Source organism: Scomber scombrus, chromosome 7, assembly GCF_963691925.1.
Source record: "Scomber scombrus chromosome 7, fScoSco1.1, whole genome shotgun sequence".
NCBI classification, from domain to species: Eukaryota; Metazoa; Chordata; class Actinopteri; order Scombriformes; family Scombridae; genus Scomber; species Scomber scombrus.
Window position 1 is genome coordinate 16,014,556 of NC_084976.1, and position 27,469 is coordinate 16,042,024.

The 27,469-nt window shown below is 40.6% G+C and overlaps 2 protein-coding genes across 3 annotated transcripts in view; one reads left to right on the forward strand and one right to left on the reverse strand.

The window, feature by feature from the left end:
• si:ch211-269k10.4 (uncharacterized protein LOC100150242 homolog) lies at positions 1-5,905 on the forward strand. 2 transcript variants are annotated; one of them, XM_062422533.1, is made up of 6 exons: positions 1-56; positions 3,068-3,249; positions 4,253-4,372; positions 4,477-4,533; positions 4,627-4,734; positions 4,858-5,905. In XM_062422533.1, the coding sequence occupies exons 2-6, from the start codon at positions 3,082-3,084 to the stop codon at positions 4,954-4,956; spliced, it is 552 nt and encodes a 183-aa protein (XP_062278517.1). In that variant the 5' UTR covers positions 1-56; positions 3,068-3,081; the 3' UTR covers positions 4,957-5,905. The 2 variants fall into 2 exon arrangements, with proteins under 2 accessions (XP_062278517.1, XP_062278516.1); XM_062422532.1 differs by lacking the exon at positions 1-56 and adding an exon at positions 2,051-2,071.
• The window catches only part of zgc:158766 (uncharacterized protein LOC100009641 homolog), a 22,368-nt gene continuing 639 nt past the window's right edge, over positions 5,741-27,469 (reverse strand). The window contains exons 2-23 of the mRNA XM_062422535.1: positions 23,279-23,476; positions 20,990-22,223; positions 17,731-17,931; positions 17,171-17,294; positions 16,655-16,748; positions 16,036-16,122; positions 15,592-15,708; positions 15,037-15,135; positions 14,620-14,762; positions 14,394-14,532; positions 14,161-14,283; positions 13,891-14,055; positions 12,820-13,706; positions 11,845-12,094; positions 11,416-11,505; positions 10,580-10,804; positions 10,171-10,341; positions 9,886-10,063; positions 9,633-9,749; positions 8,988-9,266; positions 8,240-8,472; positions 5,741-5,827 (exon numbers count right to left, since the gene is read on the reverse strand). Of these exons, the coding sequence (XP_062278519.1) occupies positions 5,822-5,827; positions 8,240-8,472; positions 8,988-9,266; positions 9,633-9,749; positions 9,886-10,063; positions 10,171-10,341; positions 10,580-10,804; positions 11,416-11,505; positions 11,845-12,094; positions 12,820-13,706; positions 13,891-14,055; positions 14,161-14,283; positions 14,394-14,532; positions 14,620-14,762; positions 15,037-15,135; positions 15,592-15,708; positions 16,036-16,122; positions 16,655-16,748; positions 17,171-17,294; positions 17,731-17,931; positions 20,990-22,223; positions 23,279-23,476 (5,160 nt within the window). The 3' untranslated portion in view covers positions 5,741-5,821. The remainder of the gene's footprint in view (positions 5,828-8,239; positions 8,473-8,987; positions 9,267-9,632; positions 9,750-9,885; positions 10,064-10,170; positions 10,342-10,579; positions 10,805-11,415; positions 11,506-11,844; positions 12,095-12,819; positions 13,707-13,890; positions 14,056-14,160; positions 14,284-14,393; positions 14,533-14,619; positions 14,763-15,036; positions 15,136-15,591; positions 15,709-16,035; positions 16,123-16,654; positions 16,749-17,170; positions 17,295-17,730; positions 17,932-20,989; positions 22,224-23,278; positions 23,477-27,469) is intronic.

Consider the following 27,469-nt stretch of genomic DNA (forward strand, 5'->3'; position numbering starts at 1 on the left):
CGGGGCACTTGTTTGACACAGACAGAGAGAAATAGAATCGGATCAAGCCGACTGTGGTAAGAATCCCAATCTAAGACCTTTATTGAAATATTATATTTGCATATTTACACTATAGATCATGAATTTGTAAGCATCTTTAAGTCTGCATACAGTGTTTGTGTGTGTATGTAAAGGTCTGTATGTTTCTCTGTGTGTATTTTGAATGTTTCATCGAAGAATCACTAAACATCTTAGAAATATCTTAGATTCAAGGCTAGATTTTGTGTCTGTGTCTCCTACAGACTGTTAAGGAATTGAGAAACTTGAGTACAAATATATACTGCTGTCACTTGATTGATAATTGATTATAATGTAAAGTTCTAATATCAATAATAATTTTCCAGTTTGTCTGATGAAGACTAAACTCGCTCTGTATATTTAGTTATAATGAAACTCCACTGATGCACGGTCAGAAATTATGATCTCATACATTACTGTAAATGTTTCACTCTGTAAACACCAACAAATACTTAAACCTCTCATTTGACAACACTGTGAAATTTACTTCATGGTCAATAGCAACCTTGCTTTATCTTCATTTTTATCATTTTAATCTGTAAAAACAGATCGTGCTCAGGAACAACTGAAACCATATCATACAGGGTTATCAACCATATAAGGAAAAAACTGTAGAAACGCCTGCACGATGTATTAGTGGTTACTGCAATGTCCTGTATTACAATAGCTTTGTGATGCAGCCTAATATTTATTTTTTGTTATTATCGACACTGCTCCTTTAATTGTTTCAGCATTTATTCCGTGTTATTGTTCCTTTTGAAGCAGTACTTTGTGGTGATAATATATTGAACTGCAATATATCGAAACATATGTTGGGTAGAAAAAGATTAGATTAGATTAGATTAGATTAGATTAGATTAGATTAGATTAGATTAGATTAGTCCACCTCAGTTGAAATTTGTCTTTCGCTTCTCCCAAAATACAGTGAAAATACACTACACAACACACTATTAAAATCATAAAACATATACAACATACAATAGTGAAAATGAGCAGATGGCAGCAGGTATAAATAATACCAGGGAGCAATAAAATCCACCCAATAGACCAACATTACAACTGGAGTCTCAAACATGATCATGAACACTGACACGTGTTTTCTTGCTGTAATCATGACCATTAGCAAAGTGATCCCTTCATAATGCACTTTTAATGTAAGTGATGGGGGACAAAACTCACAGACTCTCCTTCCATGCAAACTTACAGTTCAGTTCATTTGATGCTTACATGAGGCTTTAACCATACAAATTACTCAAATCAAAAACATTTTGTGCCAAATTCCCTCTTTTCCACTGAAGCTGAACTGGAAAATGCTGAGACACAAAGATGATTTTTTTCATTTCATTTTGAACGTTTTGAGTGTAGCCCCGAATATAGTTTTTTCATGTAAGGTTTATGTGACGCTTGAAAATGCCGTTCAGCCGCTTCTATATCATAACTTGTGCAGACGTTCATCACTTTACAGCTGTTAAGGTCAGCCTCGTCTCCTACTGAAGTTTCTGCTGTGACCTCTTGGGGCGCTCGTTTTGTTTTTCATTGAAACACTGCAACCTTGTATTACGGAGACAGTGTGAACACTGCCAGCGCCTGCTACACATGATCATATAGCCCATGACATTAACATGGGCGGCATCAAATAATAATGCCGGGCAAAACACAAAGAAGTAGCTCAGTATGTTTTTCTATAGAAAAACTTTTAATTGACAGCCTATATTGTAGTAATGTTACTGTAGTTCTTCAACAATTGTCCACAATTAGTGCTTCATGCTCACTCAGCTTTTTTAAAGGAAAGCTTCTTATATGTCTTAGTTTCCAGAGTAAGTGAATAAATCCTGAGAGATGAGACATAAGTGAGGAAAATGGTGTTGAAAGAAAGAAAAAAGAACAAGAAGCAACTGAGTCAAGATTAAAGAAAACGTTTAAGGGGGAGAGACAAACACTTAGAGACAGCAAAGACATCAGGTGATGGAAAGGCATGCACACATTCAAAGCAGGAGGCAGAAAAATAAAACTGGTGAGAAACTTTTAAAAGTAGCCTACAATTTATTATCAAAATGTAGGCCTAAACTAAAGGACATACTAACAAACAAAACCAAGCACAAGATTAAACCCTGATGTAAAAGGACTACCCAACAACTAGGCCTAACATGTTTTCTTAAACTGTTGAATGGTTGATTACCTCAATAATTGTTGTAAACACAGCACTAAAACTGACAGTTTAACTTATTATGAAACACAAAATGCTGATTCATTATCAACAAATGAGTTCCCCATAAGTCAGTTTGTTTTATTTGTTGTTATATTACAAACACTGATCTATAATAAGCAACCATAAAGACGTTAAGACAGTCGAGGTTTGTTTTTTTAAGATAGACCTATTGGTCCATCTATCATTTATAAGGCCTTTATTTATTTATGTGTTGTAAATGAATATAAATATTTATTTACAATTGCCATTTATGTGCACTCATACAGACGATCGGCCTTCCTGTGCGCGTTTGATGTTTGATGAAAGCGGTTGTCAAATATTCTTCTACTACTCTATACAAATACTAATTACTAACAACTACTATTTTTGACATCAGATTTCATAATTGATCTGGAAAGTAAACGGTTTTTGAGGTATACATTCAAGTTTCCCGGTGATTAAGATATGTACTTTGGATGTAAATAAGGTGGCAGAGCGCATTAAAAAAAATCATCAAAATAAAGCTTGTTTAACAAAAGACAATTGCAAAAATTCCCTCGGACCCCCCTACAGAGTGTCAGGCTAAGCCCCAAATGTCCTCAAATCCTAGAAATCCCCCTGGTTTCATATAATCATAAGTAATGAGAAACACCATCATCATGACCGTATCTACCATAGGTTGTATCAACCATTGTGCGTGAAAAATTATGAACTAGTGGAAATTGGACAGCGTTGGCAGTGAAAAGTCGAGAAGGGCACATGAGCTCCAGTTCCCAGGGGCCCTTCAGGGTACTAATCCAGCCTTGACCATCATCTTTCCAGATCAGTGAAGCACCATGGCCTGCGCTGATGTTGACATGGACATCCACGGAGATGACAACGACCAACACAGATCAGGCCTGAGAATACCGCCACAGATGCAATATTACCAAGCGACAGAGCTCGTACCAGACAAGGAAGGGCCGCTGCATAGCCTGCTGCAGAAACAACCTGCTGTGCTGGGGGTAAGAGTGACAAATACAACATGAACACTTTTGATCTAATGTCATGCTACAGCCATGACATATTTTGTCAAGGTAGTTATAAAGGCATTTGATGATCTCATATTTTTATTTGTACAGACTGAGCTCCAAAAGGGTCATGCAAAGTCTGACTGAGGTTTCTCATATATTGAATATTATAAGGCACACAAATTTAAAGATTTATTTCAGAGGTCTTGCATTATATCATATATTTTACGAGTATTGATTTGATTGAATTACTTGTGAGAATAACTTGCAAACTAGATTGTCAGTTTCAACAAAAGATGTGTTAGTCTAAGAAAAAGGGAAGTAGGGCTCTTCCGCTCACATACATCGCTACTTAGTATGAGAGATGATTTACGGCACCTTGCAAAGACTTAATTCCAGACATTACTGATACACAATATTTTACTAATTCCTTTTTGTGTGACTTTGTGATTGGTTGTCTAAACACAATTCATGGTTTACGTGTCTGTGGTTCATGAACAGCTCAAACTGTTCATGCAAGATATCATAGACAGATAAGGAGTAAAAGGACATTCAAAATAGCTGTGCAGATAGCACTGGCAGCAGGAACAGGAAATGCTTGGTCGAGGGTTTTTGTGGTTACATGATTCCACTTCTTAAAAACTCGTAAAGCTGAAGTATCACATTTTCTCTCTAACCCTCAGAATAATGTACAATGTGTGCACAGTCTATAGAAATGTACGATCACTGGGTGATATTTGTTTATTTATTAGCATGATTTGGATTACGTACACTTCTCATGCATTTATAATTTGTGCATCATTACATGTCTGTGTATGCACCATTTTTGTGTACACTGATGCTGGGTTTATATGTAAATTTTATATTTACTATTAACAGGGCGCCTGTATTAACATCACAGGGTGGACTGTATAACCTTATTTACATGATCATGTTATAAATGCTACTTTTACTGACACATGAGAGTATCATTTATTAGTCTCTGATCCCCTGTCAGTCCATGCAGATGGTAAGCGGTTTCCTCAGCGTAGGAGTGGGAATTGTTTTTGCTGCAACCCAGGAGATGGGAAAATCTCTTTTCACACTGTTCAGACTTTCCCATCTGACAGGAGTGCTCGTAAGTCTTTGCTCAAACAAGAATTTAATTAAATTGATCACGTAATCTTAACAGTGTGACAATTTGTGTGTACAGTTGACTCTAAGCTACATTCTTCTCCTCAGTTCATCGTTGCAGGAGTTGTGTCCAACCTGTTGTTCAAATATCCACGATTACTACATGTAAGTAAAACTTGATAGAAACCTGAAAATTAATACTTACAGCTAGTGAATGTGGTTCTTAGTGTAAAAATTAACATGTGACTCTTGTTGCAGGTGTCCCTCCAAGTTAACTGTGGCTGCATTATTGTAGCTGTCGTTGCCGCTTGTATGATCACCGTTGACCTGGTTCAGTGGAAAACAAGCAATGATCTGCACTTGAGGGTAAGACCATGTCATGTGTATAAACAACATGATACACTACTACTTTAAAAGGGATTATTTAGCAATCTATATTCAAATATATTTGCTAATAAGTATTCTTGGTGATTTTTGTGTTTCTGCCAGATTGAGGTGATGGAACTTTGTGTGTTGGGGCTTGAAGTTTTCCTCTCTGCAATCCTCTGCGTCTGGTTCTTTAAAGAGAAACGTGCTAAATCACCATGATTGGTTTTTGCAATTGTTTCATTAGCCCAGTAGCTTGAGATTTTTATTCTGTAAAAAACTGTTTGCATGTAGAAGACAAATGGTCTGTATTAGCACAAGTTTCTTTTGTACCTCAAGTGTGGCATTCTGTTCTTATTCGATTGCCTATATTGGAGATACCCCTGCTGAAAAGCCCGGGTTGTGGTCTGTATCTGTTTGACTCAAGACTTGTGGTAAACAATGTCACCTTCTCTCATGTGAAGAAAAAAACACTCTTCATCCTATGCATCTCTGTGTTTAACGGTAGTAGTGAGTATCACAGTGCTGCTCAGTCTATGTACATGCAAGGGCTTCTGTGTGTGGTTTTACACTTGTGCTTTGTTATCAGTGGAAATACCTGCAACTTTTTTTTTTCAGCTGCATTCACGCATTCAGCTGGTTTCACATTCAGAAAGATGGCCACTGGTGGAAACACTTAATGTTGTGTCAAACCTAACTGACAAATAAATGAATGCAACAACATCTTTGAAACATTTTAATCATCTGTACAAATGTGTTGTAACACAGAGTGGAGACAAAAGAAATATGACAGCACAACATTGTCTGAATTGATCTGCCTGCTATTTTTTGTTTTGTAAAATACATAAAAAAACTCATCTACAATATAAACACTGATTCATACCTAGTTCATTAAAACAAACTTTACAGACCACAGGCGTACCATCGCGACAGTGTGCACTATATGTCAATTTCCAATTTACAGGATCATAATGAAACATCACATCATGTCTGAGCTTCATCCATTCAAATCTTAGTGCTCCAAAGCTGGACTCTTGTTCTCATCTCTTTACTGCTGTGGCATCAAGTAGCATTCAGGTTGAGGACTTCACAGCTGCGATGAAACAAAGAAAAAAAGGGAAACAAGTTTTTAGAAAAAACAACAACTCTTTTTACGTACAGTGCATCTGGAAAGTATTCACACCCCTTGACTAACCCCAAATACAGGTGTGCCAAGATTGTAGCTTCATACCCAAGAAGAATGGGGCTGTAATTGCTGCCAAGGTGCCGCAACAAAGTACTGAGTAAAGGGTGTGAATACTTATGTACATGTGATATTTCAGGTTTTTATTTTTAATAAATTTGCACAAATTTCTAAAAAAACTTTTTCACTTTGTCATCATGGGGTATTGTGTGTAGATTGATGAGGGGAATAAGGCTGTAACATGACAAAATGTGAGGAAACACAAAAAACCCCAACATATTGCATATTAATTATGGCAAACGTACCAAATGGACAGCGGGTATTATCTTGCACATTTGAAAGATGCAAACCTCAGTGCGCTGCATTAGTAAATGGCACATATTTTTGCGGGTGATGTCAAGTTTGCACACGTTTGTACACACGCAAACCTTTAGTAAATCATAATGTATTTTCTGCAAATGTGATGCTTTTGTCAAAACGTGCATATACAGAATCCTTGAAATGTAATTAAAGGTTCAAGTCCATAAGATTTCTATAACTTTATACTGAATAGCTGTATTAATGTCACATTTACAAATGAAAAGACTGAACGTGACTGGAGCTTGAAGAATAAATAAAGCATTTTGTTTTAACTTTAATTGACTCTGATCTAGTGAGGTTTGGAGGAAACTAGTTTACTAAGAAAGTATATTTAGCAATTAGAAATTAAAAAAAGAAAATACTCATATTTCTATCTGCCTGAAACATAATCAAAAGGAGCAAAACACATTAATTTTTACTCTCTTTGATTCGTACCTTAACTGAAAGATTTTTTTTGAATATTTTCTATTCCTTCCTCCTGTTGGCCTTATTGGTTAATTATTGGTTTATACATCTACAGGTGGGAAATAATAAAACAGAGTGATTTTAAGTGTTTTATTGCCATTTACGCCTTTACAATAGAGTAAAACACTGGAATTCTCCAGTCACCCAATTTAATACTGCTATTTGCAGTTTGAGCATTTAATCTAATTGTATATGTTTGTTATGCAGTGTTATCTTTCTGAAATTCAGATATTTTTTCTATGTTGGCTGAATATGACAAAACAAAGAGCACACGCATTTACAGATAATTACTTTGCATTCCAAAGCACCAAAAACAAAGGCTGTAACACAGCATGCATGTGTTCACACATAGAGTTTCTGTGGTGTTTTCAGAATTATCACCCTTGTGTCAAACAGATGCACAGAGGAGGGTTAGGGTTAGGGTTAGGGTAAATGACACAAGAAGAAAACTGAGAGGAAAACACGAAGGAGAACAGTCAGAAGTTTACAAAACAAGTCACCCATCAGGAGGAGAGCCCTCTACACCAACCAGGACACACCGCCATGCAGCACACAACACAGGCACCAAATCACATGTTCACACAGATTAGTATTCAGGCCACGGGTAGTTCCTCACAGTTGTTAATGAGGCTGTGAAGGGAACAACACAGATGTCCACTCTGGCGACACCGATTACTTACTGAGCTAAAAAAAACCCAGCTTTGAGTCAGACCACTGTAGAGAGGCCTACTGCTATATGAGAGGTCTTGCTCTGGCAAAAACAGAACAACAAAAAGGATGGTGAGTGAAACTGAAGTTGCAACTGTTCTCTTACACTTGCCTTCAAGGCTTCAGAGTCCGCAGGCTTAATCCAACTTATAACATACCAGATGGTATCAATAATTAGCTCCTCTATGCCAGTCACAATTTGCCAGTCAGTCTAATCAGCGTGTGTAGTTTTCTGCATTACACGTATGCAGTTGAGAATGAAATTGCCACATTTCTATAAGTGTGTGAATCATCTGCAAACGTTCATGTTCGTTATACAGTAACTGTGAACATTTTGATTTAGTTTGTGACCTCAGCATATGAGAGATATGAATCTTTAACCCCTTTATATGACAAGATAACATTTTCTGTGTCAACATTTTTTAATTTCTGTACTTTAACTCCTTTTGCTTTTGTTTGTGTATGAATGAAAATGCAAAAAACTATAAAAAAACAGGAGCACTTAAAAAACTGATATGATTATATGCAGCACAAACGTTGCTCAATAAAGCAACCACTTGTCTTCTTCAGATCTTAAAAGAGTACCACAATCTTTCCATTATTATCATGAACAAATTGCAGAAATACTTCTGCATTTGTGTGGTATAGAGCCGCAAAATATAAAAGGTGTGTCACAGCAGCTAGGTTTCCTCTGATAAATTCTTAAAATACTCATGAAACGACTACGTGTCAGCAACAGCATAATATCATACCATTTACAGAAAATGAAGATAAAGATCAAACACTCACTGCTGTGATGAACTTGGTGCCTTGGGGTTGGAGGTCTTCATCTTTCTGGAATATCGAAGCAGACGCTATGGAGGAGGGAGGTGTGGAGGAGCATAGGAAGGAGGAGGAGGGCTCATTGTTGTTGTTGTAGGAGTCAATGATGATGCCGGTGTGCTCAGGTATGGTGAGGGTACTAAGGCCTGTTACACTGTCACTGGAGGTGCACTGGGATGATGTCTCTGAACTCTCAGTTACTGTCCCAAAACATACAACATACAGCAAATTAATAGTGGATACTGTAAGACATCATACAACTGAAAGCACATGTAACATAGAAATCATTCATTTCCTATTGACACCAGTGTTGAAAGACATTCAGTCAGTGTAAGGGCAGTCGCCACATTTATCAAGGACTTCACTCTTTGCTGACTCCTAGTGGCAGCAGCTAAAAAGTGTGAGGCTCATTGTTTTAAAAGATTTTCACAGAAAAATGTGGAGATTTCTTAAAGGAGCAGGTCAGATTGTTGTTTTTGTTGCAAAAGGACACTGATTACAGCAGCAAAAATTATATTACCCTTGTGTGACATTGACTTTTCGAAAATACATTCAGTAATAAAACGTAAATAAACTGCTGATTATGTGACTTCCAAGAGAGTAATACGACAATAAACAGTTAAACTACAGTGTGCTTTCACTAAAAAGGGTACTTCTAAAATGGTATTTTTTAAAAATAAACTTTTTTACTATGGCAAGAAAAATTGTTGCTCACTCATAGAGGGCTGGCTGCAAGTGTCCTGCTCCAGCTCATCTTCTTCTATGCAGTCGTAGGGCCACTGGCCAAAGGAGGGAACACTGGCCATCGGGTACGGATGTGTGAGTGGGTGAGAGGGTGAGGAGTACAGGTGGAGATTGAGTGATCCCAGCAGGGAGGAGGATGACTGGCTGCTGGAGGAGGAGGTGCTGCTGTTGGAGATGGTGGAGTGGGGTCTCTTGATCGAGGTAACGTGCTCAAATGAGGGCACTGCGATGGATGCTCTCGTCCTAGACTCTGCTAGAGACAAACAGAGTCAGCTGTGAGAATATAGTATGAGAGGGATGAAAAGAAAACTGGCTGGATTGTATGAACATTCCTGTGGTTGTTGAAGGCAAGACATGAATCTTTTTTACAATATCTTAGGTAAACCATAAAATAGAATTTAAAATAGTTCACTGCGGTTGTAAAGACTCTTCAGAAATGAAATCAGTATAGCTTAAATTATATGTTGAGTGTTTACTTAACCATCCCTCAAAATACCTTTTAAAATGAAACATCTGAAAGCAATTTTTTGTTATTTCGGAAAAGACATTGGGGTCAATAAATCAAAAGAATAAACACATGCACAACCTGAAATAAAAGTGCAAAAGAGCAGCTCACCTGACCCCTTCATTATATAGTCAATGGCTCTGTCACTGATGGCTGCATCACTAGGCTTAATGTCCATGAAAGGTTTACTTCCAATGCCCATGGACACCATCTCCTGCATGCGCAACTCTGTAATCCACAAATACGACATTTTTAATGACTAACAAAGGATGTGGATGTCACTTTGAAATTCAGATCAATATTCTTATTACACGGTAAAAGGAATAATTTGTGTAAAACTAAAAAATCTGACAAAGAAACACACCTCTGTTTCTGAGTGCCTGTCTCCATAGGATCTTGCCTATGATGGCAGTCCACACAGCCTTGACCTCTGCTGAGCTGGCTTGGAGGATAAACGTGTCCTGTGACTTCCTCCGACGGAACCAGATCTCAAAGCGCAGCCCGCTATCGCCAACATTTTCAGTCATACCTATCTCTGCTGTCTAAATAGAAAAAGAAAAAGAAACATTACATTTATTGTGTTTATACAAGTACTGCCTATAAACTGCCCCACAAATATTCTGCCAATCCTCAAACAGCAGATTCTTACTTTAAAGGATTGTTTGTAGATGTATATGTCATATCCTCCTTCGATCTTTTTGGTCTTGCTGAAGAGGATGAGGTCTTCAAACAAGAAGACGTGGCGTAGGTATTTCCTCCGTCCGCACCAGACTATGAACTCATCCTGGCAGTGGAGTTGACTCTGCTCTTTTAGGTTAACCTGGAGAGGAAACACAGGCGTTAACATGCGTCACAGAGAACAATACAATTCCTGGGGGGAAGCTGACCTCACCCTGCTGTATACATAACATGACGACCTCCAGTTCAAAAATAGTTTAATGGTTTTAATGACTGTCTTGCCACATTATCTTATAATAACGGTATGTGGTATTTGGCTGTTTTGCCGACTTTCAAAATAATAATTATGGTAGCACATGGCTCTGTGCCCATGTACTTACATCACAGCACCGAATGGCATCCATCGCCAGCAGGTCGTTGCCATGGCGAAGCTGAAACTTGACCATCTCCTCAGCTGTCCGCAGGTCACTCAGCTCCTGCTCCTGGGAATGGCTGCACTCCTTGATCAAGTCTTTCAGCAGCAGTGCATATTTACTCATCCTCTGGATTGGCTTCAGCAAGTAAGACGCCAGGTCCATCTTGTCCCCGAGCTCCATCTGTTTGTTCTGGACACAGACACTGTGAGGATTAATACTGCGGTATCACACAGTAGGTACTTGTGTTTTCTTGTATATTGTTTACAGTTGAATGATAAACTGGAAATGAATGGGAATTAGATGTTGTTGGCTAATTAATGTTGAACCTGTGCACCAGTTTTAAGTGTTTCAGATGTGTGTTAGAACCTAACCAAGATTTCTGAAGCAAATACTGATGAAAAATTATAAGTCAGCCATAAAAACTTTTTTTTCTTCTTTTTTTTTTTACAATAATCTCAAATCGTGGTACATTTTTAAATTGAAATAAATTTTGCAGTGCTCTCTAGTGGACAAACTATGCAATGGTAACACAGTTGCTCAAATATATTATTGGTGTTTCTATACTGTAATAGCTTATTTTGTCATACAAGCCATACCATTTCACATATTTGTGATAATCGACCAAGTTGATGTATTGGTCAGTCTCCAGTGTGTATGTATTGTTTGTGACTCATTTGTTTTAGGAATCAAAGTGTCACCCCCCTTCCTTGTTTTTTGGACACAGTATGTTGGTTAACTGTTGACCCTGGGAGCTGTCACTCTGTGAGGAATGTAACCAAGGCCTAAGTTTCCAAACGCACCTTAAAGAATTCGTTCCCATGGCTGCTGAGCAGAGTGTCGGACTGCGGCTTATTCTTGCTGTACAGAGCATACATTCCAAACTGATCCTCCTGCACACAAGATTAGCAAGTTACAACACTGACGACAGTAAAACGCATGCAGACATTTCAGCGTGCACTACAAAACACTGTGAGTGATCCGCCTCACAAGAGACTGTAAAAGTATTTGTATGGGTTCTGCCACCAATTATATTCATTATGACGCTGACGAGTAAGTGGACATGCAAACTGTAAAGGACAGTGAGAAAGTGAAACCAACACGCTCTACTGGAAAAATCACACTAAGTTGTTTAGAGAATTTAGAATCATTACAGTCACTGTTGATGGGAGACTGTTTTTAGGTTGTTAGCGTGCAGCTTCAGGGCATGCAGACTGTGTGTCTGGACTCACGTGTCTGCGAAAACAGCTACTGATGGACAAAGGGCTGTGGGCGCACGACTCCAATTCTTTCAGGAAGTACTGGCTGTGGAAGTCCCGCAATTTCTCCACGTTGCCAAAAATGATACTGCGCTTCCCCCGCAGATCCTGCGGCAAGTCCAGGCGCTCCATCTCGGGGAAATAGTGCTCAATGATGTAGCTGAGAGAACGAACGTACTCCCTCTCTGTGGAAATCATCTCATCCATGATGTGCTGCACTTTACTGGGGAACAGAAAGACATGATTAGGTATACATGATGACATTTTACAAAACCTTATTATAAACAGTGCATGGTTTATTGTAATGTGATGATGATCAATATGATACCGGACAACTTTATCTAACCTTTACCTATGAAAAAAGCAACTAAGGTTTTAATGATTAATTAATTGTTCAAATAATTTATCAATTGAAAATTGTCAAACACTCTTCTTACATATGTATTTTCTTTACGTATTGTGATTATGAATTCAATATTTCTGGGTTTTAGGCTTTCCTTTACAAAATCAGCAATCTGAAGATGTCATTTTGGGCTATGTGAAATTGTGATGGCCATTTTTCACAATTTTCACATTTTACATTTTAACGTTTAATATAATCACGATATTGATATAATTTGTATTATGTCCATGACTAATGCAACTATAACTTTGACATATTAGAATGCAGGGCAGAAAAATAGAAATAAATAACAGAAACACCAGACCAAAGAACTTTGACTATAACCATAACTGGACCGTTACTGTCGAGGAGCCTTCACAGAAAATGATTCACAATTCAACAGTTTGTATGACAGCTGAGCAGGATTGAGGCTTTTCTGAAGGTGGTTGTACTCCTAAACTGGCCATTTAAATCATGTTAAGTGTTTTGTGGTATTATTTTGTCAATTCCCTATAGTTACAGTGATATCATAATTAATATTTAGAATATACACTGAACTTCCTCACCTGCTCCGTTTCTTGCCATCTCCTTCACTGTGTCTGTTGTGGATCCTGGAGGGTGTTGACATGCTGCGGCTACGTCCTAACGCAGGGCTCGTCACATCAGGTCTCTGCAGCTTCTTCTCTGCAGACACATTATTGGCCACCTCCAGACCCTTGATGTACACGCCTGTATAGCCATGAATGTGGCTGGCATCTGAGTGGACACTGTCCCTTGGGGTCAACTCGTAGCTCATGGTCTTCTTCATGATCTTCTTCATCGGCTGCTTGCGGAGGCGGGCCGCGCCAGAGTAGGTAGGCTCAGAGTGGCAGGAGATGGTGGAGTCTATGGTGCAGTCGCTGTCTGTGTCCTCAAACATGGATGGGCTCTGCCTCAGTTTGCTATCGGGGGGGAAAGGAAAGTGTGAGGAGGAAGAGATTGAATTGGAGGGGCTCTTAGAGAAAGGTCCAGCAGAATGAGGCTTAATGTCCTCAAAAGTCAGCGGTGTAACTGCCTTGCTGGAGTATGCAGGAATTTCAGGTAAGAGCACACATCCATTAGCTGCATGCTGTTCTGGTGTAGCAATCTGGCTTTCCACAGTTTTTAAACAAGCCGCCGTATCAACAGCTGTGGAGTTTGAGGTCGCTGTCATGGCTGTGGCCAAAGTCTTTTCCAGCTGCTGCTTGGTCTGCTGACATTTGTGCCACACAGTGTTCCACTGCTGCAGCTGCTGAGGAGTCTCCAGGGAGAGCACCATGTCATTCAGAGTGCTGAAGTTGTCCATGGAGAACTTGGATGCCTCGGTGCAGTAATCGTGCAGGATCTGCACCACAGCAGGTGAAAATCCAGCACCTGAACTGTCCCGGCTCAGCTTACAGAAGAAGTCCTGGCAGTGCTCCATCCACTGATTTGCCTACAGATGTGAAAGAGTGTTGAAGTACTGAAGTACAGCATTATAATCCATATTTTAGGATATGCCTCCTATATTCTTAAAGGTTTAGAATTTGTCTTTTTTGAAACTGTGCAAACCATCTGGATTAAATTGCTCAAAGGAAATGCAAAGTCACTTTTAACAGAATACAGACTTCAATACTTACAGAATCATAGAACTCATACAGGTTGGTTAGGATTTCTAGCTGAGTCTTCCTCTGCTCCACTCTGCTTAGGGTGGAGCCCAGATGCTGCTTAAAGTCGAGGAAAACAGATCCTGGAAGAGACTCCGGAGACTCTTTCACTAGCTGCAGGCCATGCCTCTGCTGGTGCTGGTGTAAGATAAGGGCAAGACTAATCAATTTAGCACTGACTGTCTTTTGAAAAAGATGATATTGGGATGATTAAGTGTTATTATTTACTCAGTTAGCATTTACCACTGACTCCTCCAGGAACTGGTCCAAGCTCTTTCTCATCTCCTTTATCTTGGCCGCGGACAAAGTAAGCGATTCCAGAGGAGCAAGATGCTTCTCCCCCTCAGCACTGAACCACAGTTTGATCTGAACAGAGAAAAGACTTTTAATGGACTAAAGATTGTATTATATAGAGAGGGCAAGGTAGATCTGCATACTCAGTCTACCAGGTCAAGAATGAAATAATTTGAACTCACCTGTTGTGTTTGCTCCTCAAACCTTCGCACCTCCAGCAGGCTCTCTAATTGTTTTTGAGACTTATTGGATAGGATCACAAGCTTATGGACCTCTTCATCTACGTGGTTATACAGTGCATTCAACATGTCTACAGCATCCCTGAATAAACAAAACAGATTATTAGAAACACATTTTCCCATCTCTGCCAGTATTCCTCATCCTGACAGGCCACTCCTCCAGCTGTACCTGTAGTTCTCATTCTCACAGGCCTCTTCCTTTCTGATGCGAGCTAGGACGGTGCCTCCCTCTAGACGTAGTCTGTTCAGACGGGTGTCATCTAGTACGCACTTCATGAGATGCTTCTGCTGCTCCATCATCTCAGACACCTCCTGAATGAAATGTGGAAGGAGGCATTAAAATGAAGGTAATACACTTTTAAAGTGAACTTCACCAGTCAATGTAGTCTTCTTTTGAGTTTTTTGCTAAAACCAAAAACCTGGGTGAGGATATTGACCTCAATGCACAAGGATTATGGAAGTTAACTGTGAAACAAACTAAACAGTTTACACTGGTTTATATGAAAGAGGCCAGCAGAGGGGCATTCTGTGTCAGTGGAGACATATAAATCAGAGGACCAGACTGCCTGTGGGAGGTGGGCCTGACCTTAGAGGTCTTCAGGTTGCCGCTGTTGCTCAGTGTGCTGATAGACTCCTGAAGGGAGGAGATGGCTGCGCTACAACTGCTGGCAAATGGTTCGATTTTCTGTGAGAGACAAAGAAAAAATGACAAAGGAAGAGACGGGAGATCATTAATAGTGCCAGAACATCACCAGTACACTGAAAACAAATACATTATGTCTATGAACATAGAAAAGAAGCATGACCCAGCAAAGAAGGTAGTACATTTAAGGGTCATTATGCTGTATTTATTAATGGTCTCACCATTCTCAACATCTGCAGGAATAAAGTGTTTGAAACATAAAGATCTGATACAAGAAAAAGTATTTCTAACTAATCATGCTCTGACTAGCCCATTTACAAGGAGCCATATCTTATGCAACTTTGACCACATGCATTTGGTGTAATTTTCTTTCTTTCACTAGAAAATAAAAGAGCATCCAACCGTGAAAACCAAAAATAAAAACATAAGGTATTTTGAAATGTACCACCCTTGGTCTTATGTAACTTTACCAACATGTTAGAATGTTGTCACACCCACCTGTCTGAAGTGGATCCAGTGCTTGTGGTTGTAATGGAAGGTGCCCTCCAGGTCTCGTGTGAGCTGGGTTTGGTCGATGTGTTTCAGCAGGGCCTTCAGAGATGACAGTGTCTCAGTCTACGGCAGGAAAAACAACACAAAAAGTAAATAAATACACATACTCAGGTCTCAGTCAGAGTGTGTCTCCTGTCTCGCTTTAAAGCTACGGTGACATTTATTCCCCACAGGCCAATTCCTGCTTGCCTCCAATCTGTGTCATCATCATAGCCTGCGGCAATGGGGTTAAAGAGAAATGTATCAAATCTCAATCTAGTAACACATATGCTTATCAGACATGAATACATGAAAATCCTTTGTCAAATATACTCAGGTCTAACATTCAAAGCATAGAATCAACACTTTGAAACATTGCTTATCCACCTGATAATAAGAGTCTTAACCTACCTGTACATTGAGGTCTCTCTCAGGCTTAGCTGATGCCTCTTTGTCCACCAGGAAGATAACTGAGTAAAGTGCATTTGGTACTAATGCCTGAAAACACACACAATCAGTCATTTTTATACTCCATTAAAATGAGGAAATGACAATTACAACACATATTTTTGACATGAACAGCTAAACAATGTGGAATAGGTATTTAAAGTGACTTATAATGTATGTGTTGTGGTTTACAGAATTATCATCCTTACATCAGTAAGCAATTCATCATCATAACATGATGATATGGCTCTTGCAAGTCAGCTGCAGCCAACAAGCTCCCAGCGTGTGGTTAAAAACAGACAAGTAAGCACAGGCTTCACCACAAGAGCCCTGAGGCCAGCCTCTCTCAGAAAAATGTCTTGGAAGTGCAGTCACTTCAAATTTAAGGTGCCCCTCTTTTAAAAAAACCCAAACTGTGTCAGAGACTGAGAGGTAGAACAATAGAAAATGAGTGAGGAATGCAACATACTATAAAAACTTTAGAGAGATGTGGCTTTACAGCACAGAGAACAGAGACTAAGCAGGCCTGAAAACTCTTTGGGCGTGTTGGGAGGTAATTACATATTTTCCACTGTGGGCTCACCTGCAATTCAGACAGAGATGACAGCAGAGCTGGAACGGGCTGCTGCCTCCTGCTGTCTATTACAACAGTTAGACCTTGATCAAGCCTTTCTTTCCTAAAACAAAAGTATTAGAGTCAGTGTACTTTCTGTTAAAGACAACTGATGCATGTAATAGCAGATTTTGACAGCAAAATGACTGGTAGTGATAAATGAAGAAAATCTGTCTATAGAAGGTGAGACACATTTTTAAAATGAATTACATGTGAAAGACATTAATAGAAAACCCAAATGAATACATATAGTACACCGTATTGCTTCAAAAAACATTTTGAATGACAAAGTAGTTTATAGGAATAGTGACTGATTTGATCATTCCTAAGCTCTAAAAAAAATGCAGAGTTAATGAATATTGGTAAAATGTAAAGTTTATTAATAAACTTTGAAATGACAGAAGTTCACCTTTGGGATAAAATAGGTTATGAAAGCTACTGTTGGTTTTACATAACACAGAAAAATAAGCACAGGGTGTAACTTACCGCAGTGTAGAGCGGTAGTAGCCCAGTAAACAGGTGAGATCATTGACCGTGCAACTCTCACCTGCCCACACCTGAGCTCTCATGCACACCTGCAACACTGACCTCCCACTGCGATCTCTGTTTCCTGGAAGAGAGAGGGCCAGGAGGGGGGTCAACACTTGCATATGCATTTACACTATTGCTTTCTCCATCAAGAATGACACTATTTTAAGCTTTACAGTGTTATCATGTGAACGTTATCCTCCAAGTGTGAAGAGGAACAAATGGGAATACTACTAATGTTGTAAAATCACAACCATCACTAGAAAGAACATGATCTGAGTTGAAGATAATGGGATTTTTTCTTCTCTTAAGACCTATTGCTATTTCCCAGCTGTGGGAGAAAAGGCAAAAAGCGTGTTTCTATTTTCCATTTAAGGGTGAAGCACAAGAATGGAGTGAAATAAGATTTTGTTATAATTTTCTGTAATGTAACAGACAAAAAAGACTATTGAAAGACTCTGCAAGTTCTAATATGAGTGAATTACTTGTGTAAATATGTCTAAATCACTCATCCCTACCTGGCAAGATCACAGCCCCTGATGTAAGCAGCTCTTGATTGACCTCTGACATCAGTTTGGGGAGGGATGAGGTGTAATGGGAAGAGCTTGATGTTGTGGACAGCCCGATAGCTGCACCGTTGGCAGCTTTAGGACTGTGTGAGTCTTCTCCACTGTATCTGTGCCGCCTGCTCTCACTGCCGATGCTGTCATCATGTTGACCTGTACAGATTATAAATAGTAAGCACAAATCTGAATTAGTGGCTAAGTGATATTTATGGAGCAACTGTTACACAAGACGTAGCGCAATCCTTAGAAAATAGAAGCTTCCTTTCACCTCAGTACTTAATACCTGATCATAACACCTGTGTATTAGTGGTGTGTGGTTGTAGTGAGTTCACACTGACTCATCATGGAGTCCAGGTGTTTTTTACTGAGCCCGAGTCATGGGTAACTCTGGCGTTATCAAGCTCTCATATCTTTGCCTCCTCCACTTCAGCAGTACAGCCCTCAAGGCTCTGTTTATAGGAATGCTGCTCCTGACATTCCCAAGTGGTACCGCAGTTTACAGACCTGATCCAGCTCCAGAGGCAGCAAAACTATTCAAATCCTTACTTAATTCACTGAATACTTCAGTTGGGCTTGGCTCAGGTAGTATGTCAATAACCAGAATAAAATGGACAGCAATATATGCAGCTCTAGGGAATTTGAGTGCTCATCTCTAAAATTAAAACTGAACTTCTGTTTTCCTTTCTTCAGGGGCTGAACTTGAAGACAGCACCATCAGTGGCATTGGTCAGTCGGTGTCCCCCGTGTGTATAAAGCCTGAGTACAGCAGTTGGTCAGGCCAGATCTCTATCCACACACCTGAGTTGTGGCTTCTTGTTGGGTTTATTTTTCTAAGACAACACCCACGCAGCAAGCTCTCATTCATCCCCTTCCTACACCATTGATATCACAGACAGTAAAGAGACATTTTCCTTTTTCCACAAATATGACCAAAATGCAACATGGCCTGAAGGTCTGGGATACGCCAGAAAGGGAAGTCCAAGGGACTTCATTGGCCTGGTGGTGCCTGAGGAAAAGTTATAGGATCTCCAATGTCAGTAAGAATCATCCTCTGAGGACCACGACATGACTGACATTGCCACCCCTAGAGCTTTTCACTAGCATGGGTAAAAAAAAAGAATGACACTATCAAGTCTTTCATATTTAAAAATGTTCAAGAATTAATAAGATAAAAATGAACATAAAACTGAGATAGGCCCATGTTCAATCAACTCTACTGATGGATGCATGATTGTGGATCTGTTTCTGATGAACACCTGTTGTGTGTTGTGTTTTTAAACAGTTTGAGGCCTCTTGTATTGTCCTGCTGTGTTCTGTGACAGTAAACCCTCCCAGCTCAGCCTCTATTGTCTTCAAACAGTCGGTGCGTTTCCTGTGCGACTGTGTGGCCAGGCTTGTGTTTGCTGCATGTTTCCTAAATTGCTTTGTTTTCAGAGGAAGTGACAAACGTCGAGTAAAGCCTCCTGTGTTTTGTCCTGTGTGAAAGTCTGTTTTGTTGTGTGTGCGAGACACATAAGCCATCAAAGAGGCACAACCTGAACTGCTTGCTGGGGCGTTGACTTACTGATCAATCATAGAGAGTGTGTTTTAATATTGCACATATATGGTTGCTGGATTATATCAGAAGTAATTCAATATTTCTGGAGTAGTTTTTTCAGAGCAGTGTGAGTCAGTGCAAGTTTGGTCTCCTGTTTCTGGAGTGAATGCACTCTCCAAAGACACAGGCACAGTTTGAAAGCCTTTTTTTGCCTCATGGATCCCCAGTGGCTGATTGGTTCACAAAGGACACTTTTGTAAATGAGGCAACCCATCTGGGATCAGTGCAGCCCCCAGCCCCAATAACACTGTAGGGCCATCTCATTGTGGGATGCTGGGGTCCCTCTGGTTGGTTTACAGGGTTTACAGGATCTTTTGTTGCCTTTGAAACGTCGTTGTGGGAAACCTGCTTTGCAACAGCTGAAATACAATCCCCTCTGAGGTAATCTCAGGAACGCAACAGTGATGTGGACTAGTGTCGTTTTGCTGAGTGGATGGTGGAGTAACCTTTTAATACATTAAAGTGAACACATATATGATCACTTTTATTTAATATAAAAATAGCACACAAAGCCTTAGCTAGGGTCTGGCATGGTCCAAGGCTGCAGTGCAAAGATTTAAATAAACTTGGTCAGTTTTCAACTCACATTTCAATTCACGGAAGAAGCTGCGTTTTCTAAAAACAGCGTGATCCCCTAGATGATACTCTCACATCATTGCTTTCCTGAGCTGCTCTGTATGAACCAACATAAAACAAAACAAACTGACAGTGGTAAAAAAAACAACTCTGTTATGTTTCCAGGGTAGGGCAGTACCTGTCCTCTGAACGTGCCAAAGAACACAAGTGTGAGCTTTGAAAAGCTATCCGTCATCAATGACAGCATTAATGCTTCAGTTATGAGCTGTCTCTGCTTAGACTCCATGTACATCCACCTGATGGACTGTTGTAGCTAGTCTTGCTGCAGGGTATGATTGCACACCCTGCTGAGAGACCACCATTATCTAATGGAACTTGGTTTTCACACCCACAGGTTGTGTTTTTTGATACATATGACATGATGACTCATGGATAGTCAATATGATTCACGACAAAGGCATAGCTGTAATAATACCGAAACTACAAAGACAAAGACTTCTCACTAGGATCAAATAATTTTTGATAAGTTTTCTCTACAAATAAAATATTTTGAATATTGCCAGCCATTGTGATACTGTGATAGTTTAGCATTCACCATTTTACTTTGGTAAATCTACAGTATTATTAGTAAAATGTACTTACAACACTCTTTCAGGTGGTTATAATATTGTGAGCAGCATTGCATTTCTTAGCTGGTTGAGGTGGACCTGATTTTATCTACTATACTGTATACAATACACTATTGTTAGTAAAAAAGTCATATGTTTCATATGTAGATAAATAATACTGTGTATAAAATATATGTAGTGGATTCAAAAGTTATGTATTTACCTCTAAAATATAGTGGAGTAGGGGTGTATTGTATCAAAACTGTACATCAGTACTTCATAAGAAACACTTTTTCAATGTTTTTTCTACTCTAGGTAATGCTTTACCTAGAGTAGAAAAAAACATTGAAGAGGTGTTTTGAGGTATTTGCCACCTTATATTACTTAATGTGCCTGCATGAAGCTAAACATCAGTTACAGTGTGAAATACCTGACTCGTCTTTGCTGCTTCTCCTCTCTGAACCAGGAAAAGCTGCCTCCAAATCCAGCTTTCCAAAGCGAATTGTATAGCCATTCATCAGTTTTTTGGGGGAGATGCTAACTGAGCCTCCAGAAGAGGAGCGTTCCCGGTGGCCTTTAACCTGGCCTGCCTTGTTAGTCCTCTCCAGTGATTTGGAACGTCGTTCTGCCCGTCTCTCCGCGCTCCGCAACCCTCTCTGAAGGTAGAGCAAAGGTGTGCTGGGCCTGGAGTCATCACCACTGAGCCAGCCCCGGCTGCCAAACCTGCGAGCTAAGTGTTCTCTGGAAGAGGTCCGGGTGTCGGGACTGCTGCCTGGTGTCACTGTACTCTCTCTCAGGCCAGCACTGTGCTCTGGACTTTCCTCCAGGATGGACTCAGAGCTGGACCCAAGACTCATGGGGTTCTGCAGGGCCTCCATGTAGGATTTCCTGAAAAGTCTCCTGCTCTCAAAGGCCACTGAGTCCCTTGGGAGACGTCGGCGAGGGCTTGGGTTACTGAGGTCTGTACTAAAAGAGAGCATCTTGGATCCTCTTTCTCTCCCACCACTGTCCTCACTTCCCTGTTCTACCCCACACTCTTCAACAGGTCTTTCAATTTTAATGATGGGTGTAGTAGTGTCTGCTGTACTGGTGGTATGACTGTCACTGCTGGGGTCCCTGTGGTTTCTGTTTGGTGAGGTGGGCTCAGAGAAGATGGAGTCAGCTCCCTGAGAGTGCAGGGACTCTCTGGAGCTGCGGTGGCTGTCAAGGGTGCCAGTAGATCCACTGGTGCTGCATGTGCTGAGATGGCCGCGGAAACCACCTCTGCTGCAGCGTGCTTGCATGATGGCGTCTGCCGTGCTGCTGACAAACAGAGGGTTGACCACGTTCTTCCACGGCGTCCTGTACACAGCCGTACCAGTCGTGAGCAGACAGTTCTGTAATGGATGCAGGTTTCGGTCACGTGTTACATTCTGCAAGAACTCAGCTGTGAAGACGCTGCCATACATGCTCTCTGCGATGGGGATTTCTGCAACGGCTTGCCCGCTCCCCGACAGGCATTTTATCACAAGCTTGGCAGTCTTGCGGCCTAAAGGAACTACTTGCAAGTAGAAGTCTCCTTGCTTTAGTCGCACTTTGTGTAAAGGAGCGAGCTGCAGGACAACTTTCTCGTGGATGCAGAGAGGCCACCCTTCATGATAGAGCAGCAAGCCTCTGAACTTTACCTAGGAGAAAACAAAGAAGTCAGTCAATACCAATCCCATGAGACATGATTATCATCTGTGTGTCGTGGTTCAGCTGTGGTACGACTTGCATCATTTCAACTGACATCTGCAAGACTTTGTTAAAACACATGTTTAACTTAAATGGAGAGGCAACATGTTTTCATGGGACGCACAGAATGAATCACTGACAGTGATCATTTGACTGAAGTTAAAAACCTGTCTGATCAGGCCTGGTTTCGTGGCAACCGCAACACAAACCTGTAGCAGAATAAAAAATAAATCCTGACAGCAAAGACATGGTGCTCAAGGGTAAGCTTTTTTCATTTTTTTGTAAATGTGGAGGAAGAGACTGAGGATGTGATCTTCCCCTGAAACCTCTCATATTGCCTGCAATACAAAGACTTTCATACACAGTGGGCTGTTCTCAGGGGCTAGGCTTAGGTGAAACTATTGCTCTGTGGCTATCGTCACAGTGTAATCACCAGAGAGATGAATACAGAGGAATAACGTTTCAGCGCTTTGGTCATAGACCCCCAAACAACAGCAATCAAAGCTTGTGAGGGAGAATATTGAGTTTCACTTTGGACCCAAGAGTCTATGGCAGCCTCTCAAGACCATAGATTCCCTATTCAGAGGATGGCTGGTTTTCAGCTTGTTTTCCGAACAATAATCAACTCTCTATCAGTCTGATGCTCCCCCTTCCCACACAGCTGAGATATTCACACTCAGCAGCACAGTTCTCACATTCTTTTGTCACAAACACTTTGTCTTATCACTTCAGTCGCTTATCTTTCAAGATGTGTATTATTCTGTGTTTGACATGCTTGGGAAAACAAATAAGGAGGCATTTTCCCCCATTTTGTGTCCTCACTGCCCATTTTCTCTTTTTATGTCATACAAATAGAAGCCAAAAAAAGAGATGAGTCCAGCATTGCCAACAGTCTTGCAGGAAATCAATAAGTTTATAAATCTCTTGAAAGGAATTCTGAAACAAATCACAGAAAGCATTCTTGGACTCCTTGATTTTAACTTCAGTTGCTATGTCTGCCACTTACACAGGTTTCTTGTTGGATGATTTGCAGGATCCTCTTGGCAGGAAGCAGGAAGTCAATAAGGCAGCGAAGGCCGTCTCCGCGGTACTGCCTCTCCACCACACTGAAAAGCTGCCACAGGACGGTGGCAGCAGTGGCACTGAAGGGGCGGTACAGGGCCGACAAGGTGCTCTGGATGCAGTCGTCCAACGACTCGGCGTCCTGAGGAATAGAGATGTGAATTAGGTTTGACATCTTTTATCAGGTGATACCTGTGCTATGTGCAGTACATTTAGTTTAAAAGACTGCTCAGTGTCTCATCAAAGGCCATCCCTCCAAGCATACCCCAAGATACAGCAAAACATAATATAGTAGTTCCAGTCTTATTTGACCAGTAACCCCTTAAAACCAAGCATTGTGTACTGTGTACCCCTCATCACAGGTTATGGCCTTATGTGAATATGGAAGAGTGATTTTCTCTTCATCTCATTTGTAGTGAAAGTCTCTCTTCATTTATCTTTTGACCTTGCAGATTTCTGTCTAGACAGTTTGAAATGCAAACAAGTTAAATTTCCAAAATCTTAAATAAATGCTGCCCAACTAAAAACATTTATTTACTGGCTGAGCGCAATCCAACTTAGCCAGACAGTCAGGAAGTTTGAACATGACAGGAAATGTCAGCCATGATGGTCTTTCCATCAGAGCAAGGGGAAACACCTGGAGGGAATGACGTCACTGTGAGCGGACATAAACACCAGAACTGGAAAGTCCAGACTGGACTCCAGTTGTGGGACATGGACGGTGGAACCCTACCCTTTAATAACAACTATGGCATCATTGACTATTATCTGACCCCTTTGTGACCTACACCGCCACACTTGTCCCCAAGCAGAACAGATGACATGTCCGACATGTTAGTTACAACCGGAATGAGACAGGACATTTGGGATTATAGGCAGTCCTGGATGAGCATGACCTGAAGTGGTTGTCATGTTTACAGCTCAGGCTATGACCTCCTCTCAGTGGTCGCAGCCAAGGCCAAACATCCCTCTGCTATCTGTCCTTACTGAAAGGAACACAACAGTGGAATAGAGACATCTGCCTCCAATGATAACCATACAAATAGATAGCGATGCCAGGAAAAATCCCACAGTATGATAACTGTGCACCGTGTTAAGGATCCAGCTCCTCACAACTATTTCACTGTCACTTAAGTGTCCATGCTACATTTGCATTACAATAAAAGTGTGTAAAAAAGGACGGCTGGAAATCAAGGCATTGCCTGTGCTCCAGTGAATTTCGCCTGTCAGACAGCCCATGTTTCACCCTTTGTAGGATCTGTCCTGTTGATCTAAGCAGCTCAGCACCATCAATTAGAGGAGAGTGAGTACAGTTCAGTGCATTGGTACACATGCCACGACTCTACTACAAGGCGCTCATTGTGAACTCCGCCTCTCTAAGTGGTATGTGCTGTACAGTGTTGGTGCCCTGAAACAAAACGCCCACTTCCATTAGCAGTCAGCCTGCTTTTAGTGAGACAAAAATGTCTCTGGGCATTAGTCACTGTTGCTCCCGGGAGGAGAAGAATAACATGGTGTTTTATTGGAGGAAAGCTAACAATGGGAGGAAAGCCCTCACTACATAGTTAGGACACACCAGCAAGTTTCTCTTCAGGTTCCCAAGGCAGAAAAAAACAGTGGTAGTGACAGGAGTGGTGTTTTTAGGAACAATTACTCAGTGTGGATGAGACTTGTGCTGAATGATGAATCACATGCTATGACAATATGAACACAATGGCTGCATGACACAATGTTTACATTTAGAGAAGTTGACATATATTCACCACCCTGTAGCTACTATCTTAAACTGTCAGGAAGCATTTGAAGCTTTTCAAAAAGTGTCACCTGTATTGTGGGAGACATATCTGCATGTCTCAGCAGAACGACTAAGCTTAGCCACCAGAGCTGAGCTTCCCATCCGCTCTGAGGCACAGAGGAATGCAGTGTGTATGTGTTGTGTATGTCTAGCCTCAGACCCTCAGCCAGGACAGAAGCAGATTGGGAAGTCCCACCCTTACTGATGCCATGTCTTTGCAAGCAGACTGCCTGTGTGATGGAGGGCTATGGTGGTAATTAATGGCTTCAAGCTCCAGGTGGGACACTTGTCTGTGCCGTCAGTAAACCAGCTGTTTAAGAGGTGCACACAGCAAGTGAGTGAGGCTAAAAGACTGGGATTTTGTCTCTTTATGAAACAAGAAAACTAATATTCTCTTTGATATTCAGGTATGACTGTGTTTGAGTAGAGGACAATTTTCTTCGAGTTAACTTTTTCAGTGACATCAAATATGCCATGGGCAAATGTTTTATTAGCTGGTAATTCCAAAAGTACAGCAATTTATAAAACATGTCAGAAAGTTAAGTGGAAAAAAGAAAACAAAAGAGGGTCAGAAAGACAAGTGGAAAAAAGGGTGCATCACAGAGAAAGAAAGACACACAGAGACAGAGAGAGTGAACGAGAGGTGGCCACTGACACATTTAGTGGGTCAGGGACACAAAAGGCGCTGCCTACCAGGCCTCCAGTGGAGCATGAAGCCACCAGGGGAGTGTAACAGGAGAGCCCTGGAGCCCCCATACAGTCTGCTCACTAACCAACCTGTTAACAGCCTCAAAGGCAGCAGGCTGACAAAGGCCACAGGTTGCTCAGACCTGCCCCACTACCAGGTGCCAGGACGCCAACAAAAGAGCCTAGTGAGACCTCACCAGTGAACCTGCGGTTTGATTCAGCTTTTGATCTGAACCAACAAAAATCCTATCTCATGAGAGGAGAAGAGGCGATGAGAGGAGAATGGCTGAGAGAAAATGCAAAAGGAAAATCAGTCAAACTTTTGTTTTATGGCTAAAAAGGAATATAAAACTACATGCATTCAAAAAAGTCTTGATTAAAACACCTCTATCTACTCGAAAACACTGCATCTTGTCACTTGACTTAAACTGTACTTCAAAACGCACACAACATTACAGATATACTGAATACACACTCCATCTCGCTACAGGGCAAACTCTTCAGCGACTGTAGCACAATATTGTATTTGCACTGTAAAAAGAAACTTTACTGAAGGTTATCTCAGCAGATAAACTTTAACCTTAGAGGCCACACTGATTGTGTGACACACACAGCAAGATCAACAATAATGGCCACCCATTTGTGTACAGCAAAGGTTACTATTTGTAATGATTCTTTTATTTGCATTTACATTCCTATGACTTGACAAGGAATGTATCAACTTAAAGAAACATTACTTATAATAATCAGGCTATAGTGTATGTTGTTCAGTTCATGTGCAACATATTTTTTCAAGCTGGGACATAAAAAAACAAAACAAAAACTTTACTGTACCCTAATATGGAAATTGATGGCGTTTTTTTTTTTTTTTTTTTTTTTTTTTTACAGATTCCCACACTGGTTATCAGAAAGACTTGATTCATGTAGCCAGTAGTCGACTAATGACTTTGTCCTACAGGATGTAAACAACATTGACAGGATACTGCTCCTGAACTGCCCTGACAGACCTTGATGGCCCTATAGATTGTTGTTGTACTGTATTCAACACACAGTAACACACAGAATAGATTATATTTGATTATATATCTTTGCGTATTAGCTCAACAAGAAGAAAACAAAAAGTGAATGGAGGTCCTTCAGCCAATCAGACCAGTGATGAGCGGTGACAGCCGAGACAAAGGAGACGAACAAAAGTCTGCTGATACCTCTGCAGGGTAAATATAGAAAGGGTGCATACCAAAACAAGTGGAGGGTTGATAAAGGAACTTAACTTATCAGAAAGGATACAAAGTTGTGTACTTCACTGACCCCAGCACTGATAAAGAGCGTGCACTCAAGATCTTGTTTTTATTGTTTTGGTAGATACAGATGCACCATCACTGATGAGTTCAAAATAGGCTTGTAACCAAACACCTAACAGTATTTATATACATGCTATTTATGAGTTCTCCAAATCAGTTAGCCTACCTATCAAGACTGCACACCTCATTTGTCTTTGATTGCTGTGAAGCTTCACTGTATTCAGTTGTAATTGTACATTCAACAGATGAACATGTTGAGGGGCAGTCAGTGAAGAATTAAACACCCAGTGCCCTTCAAATTGGACACAGAGTCCTATAGACAAGTATCTGATAGCAAAAAGGGGGAAAAAAT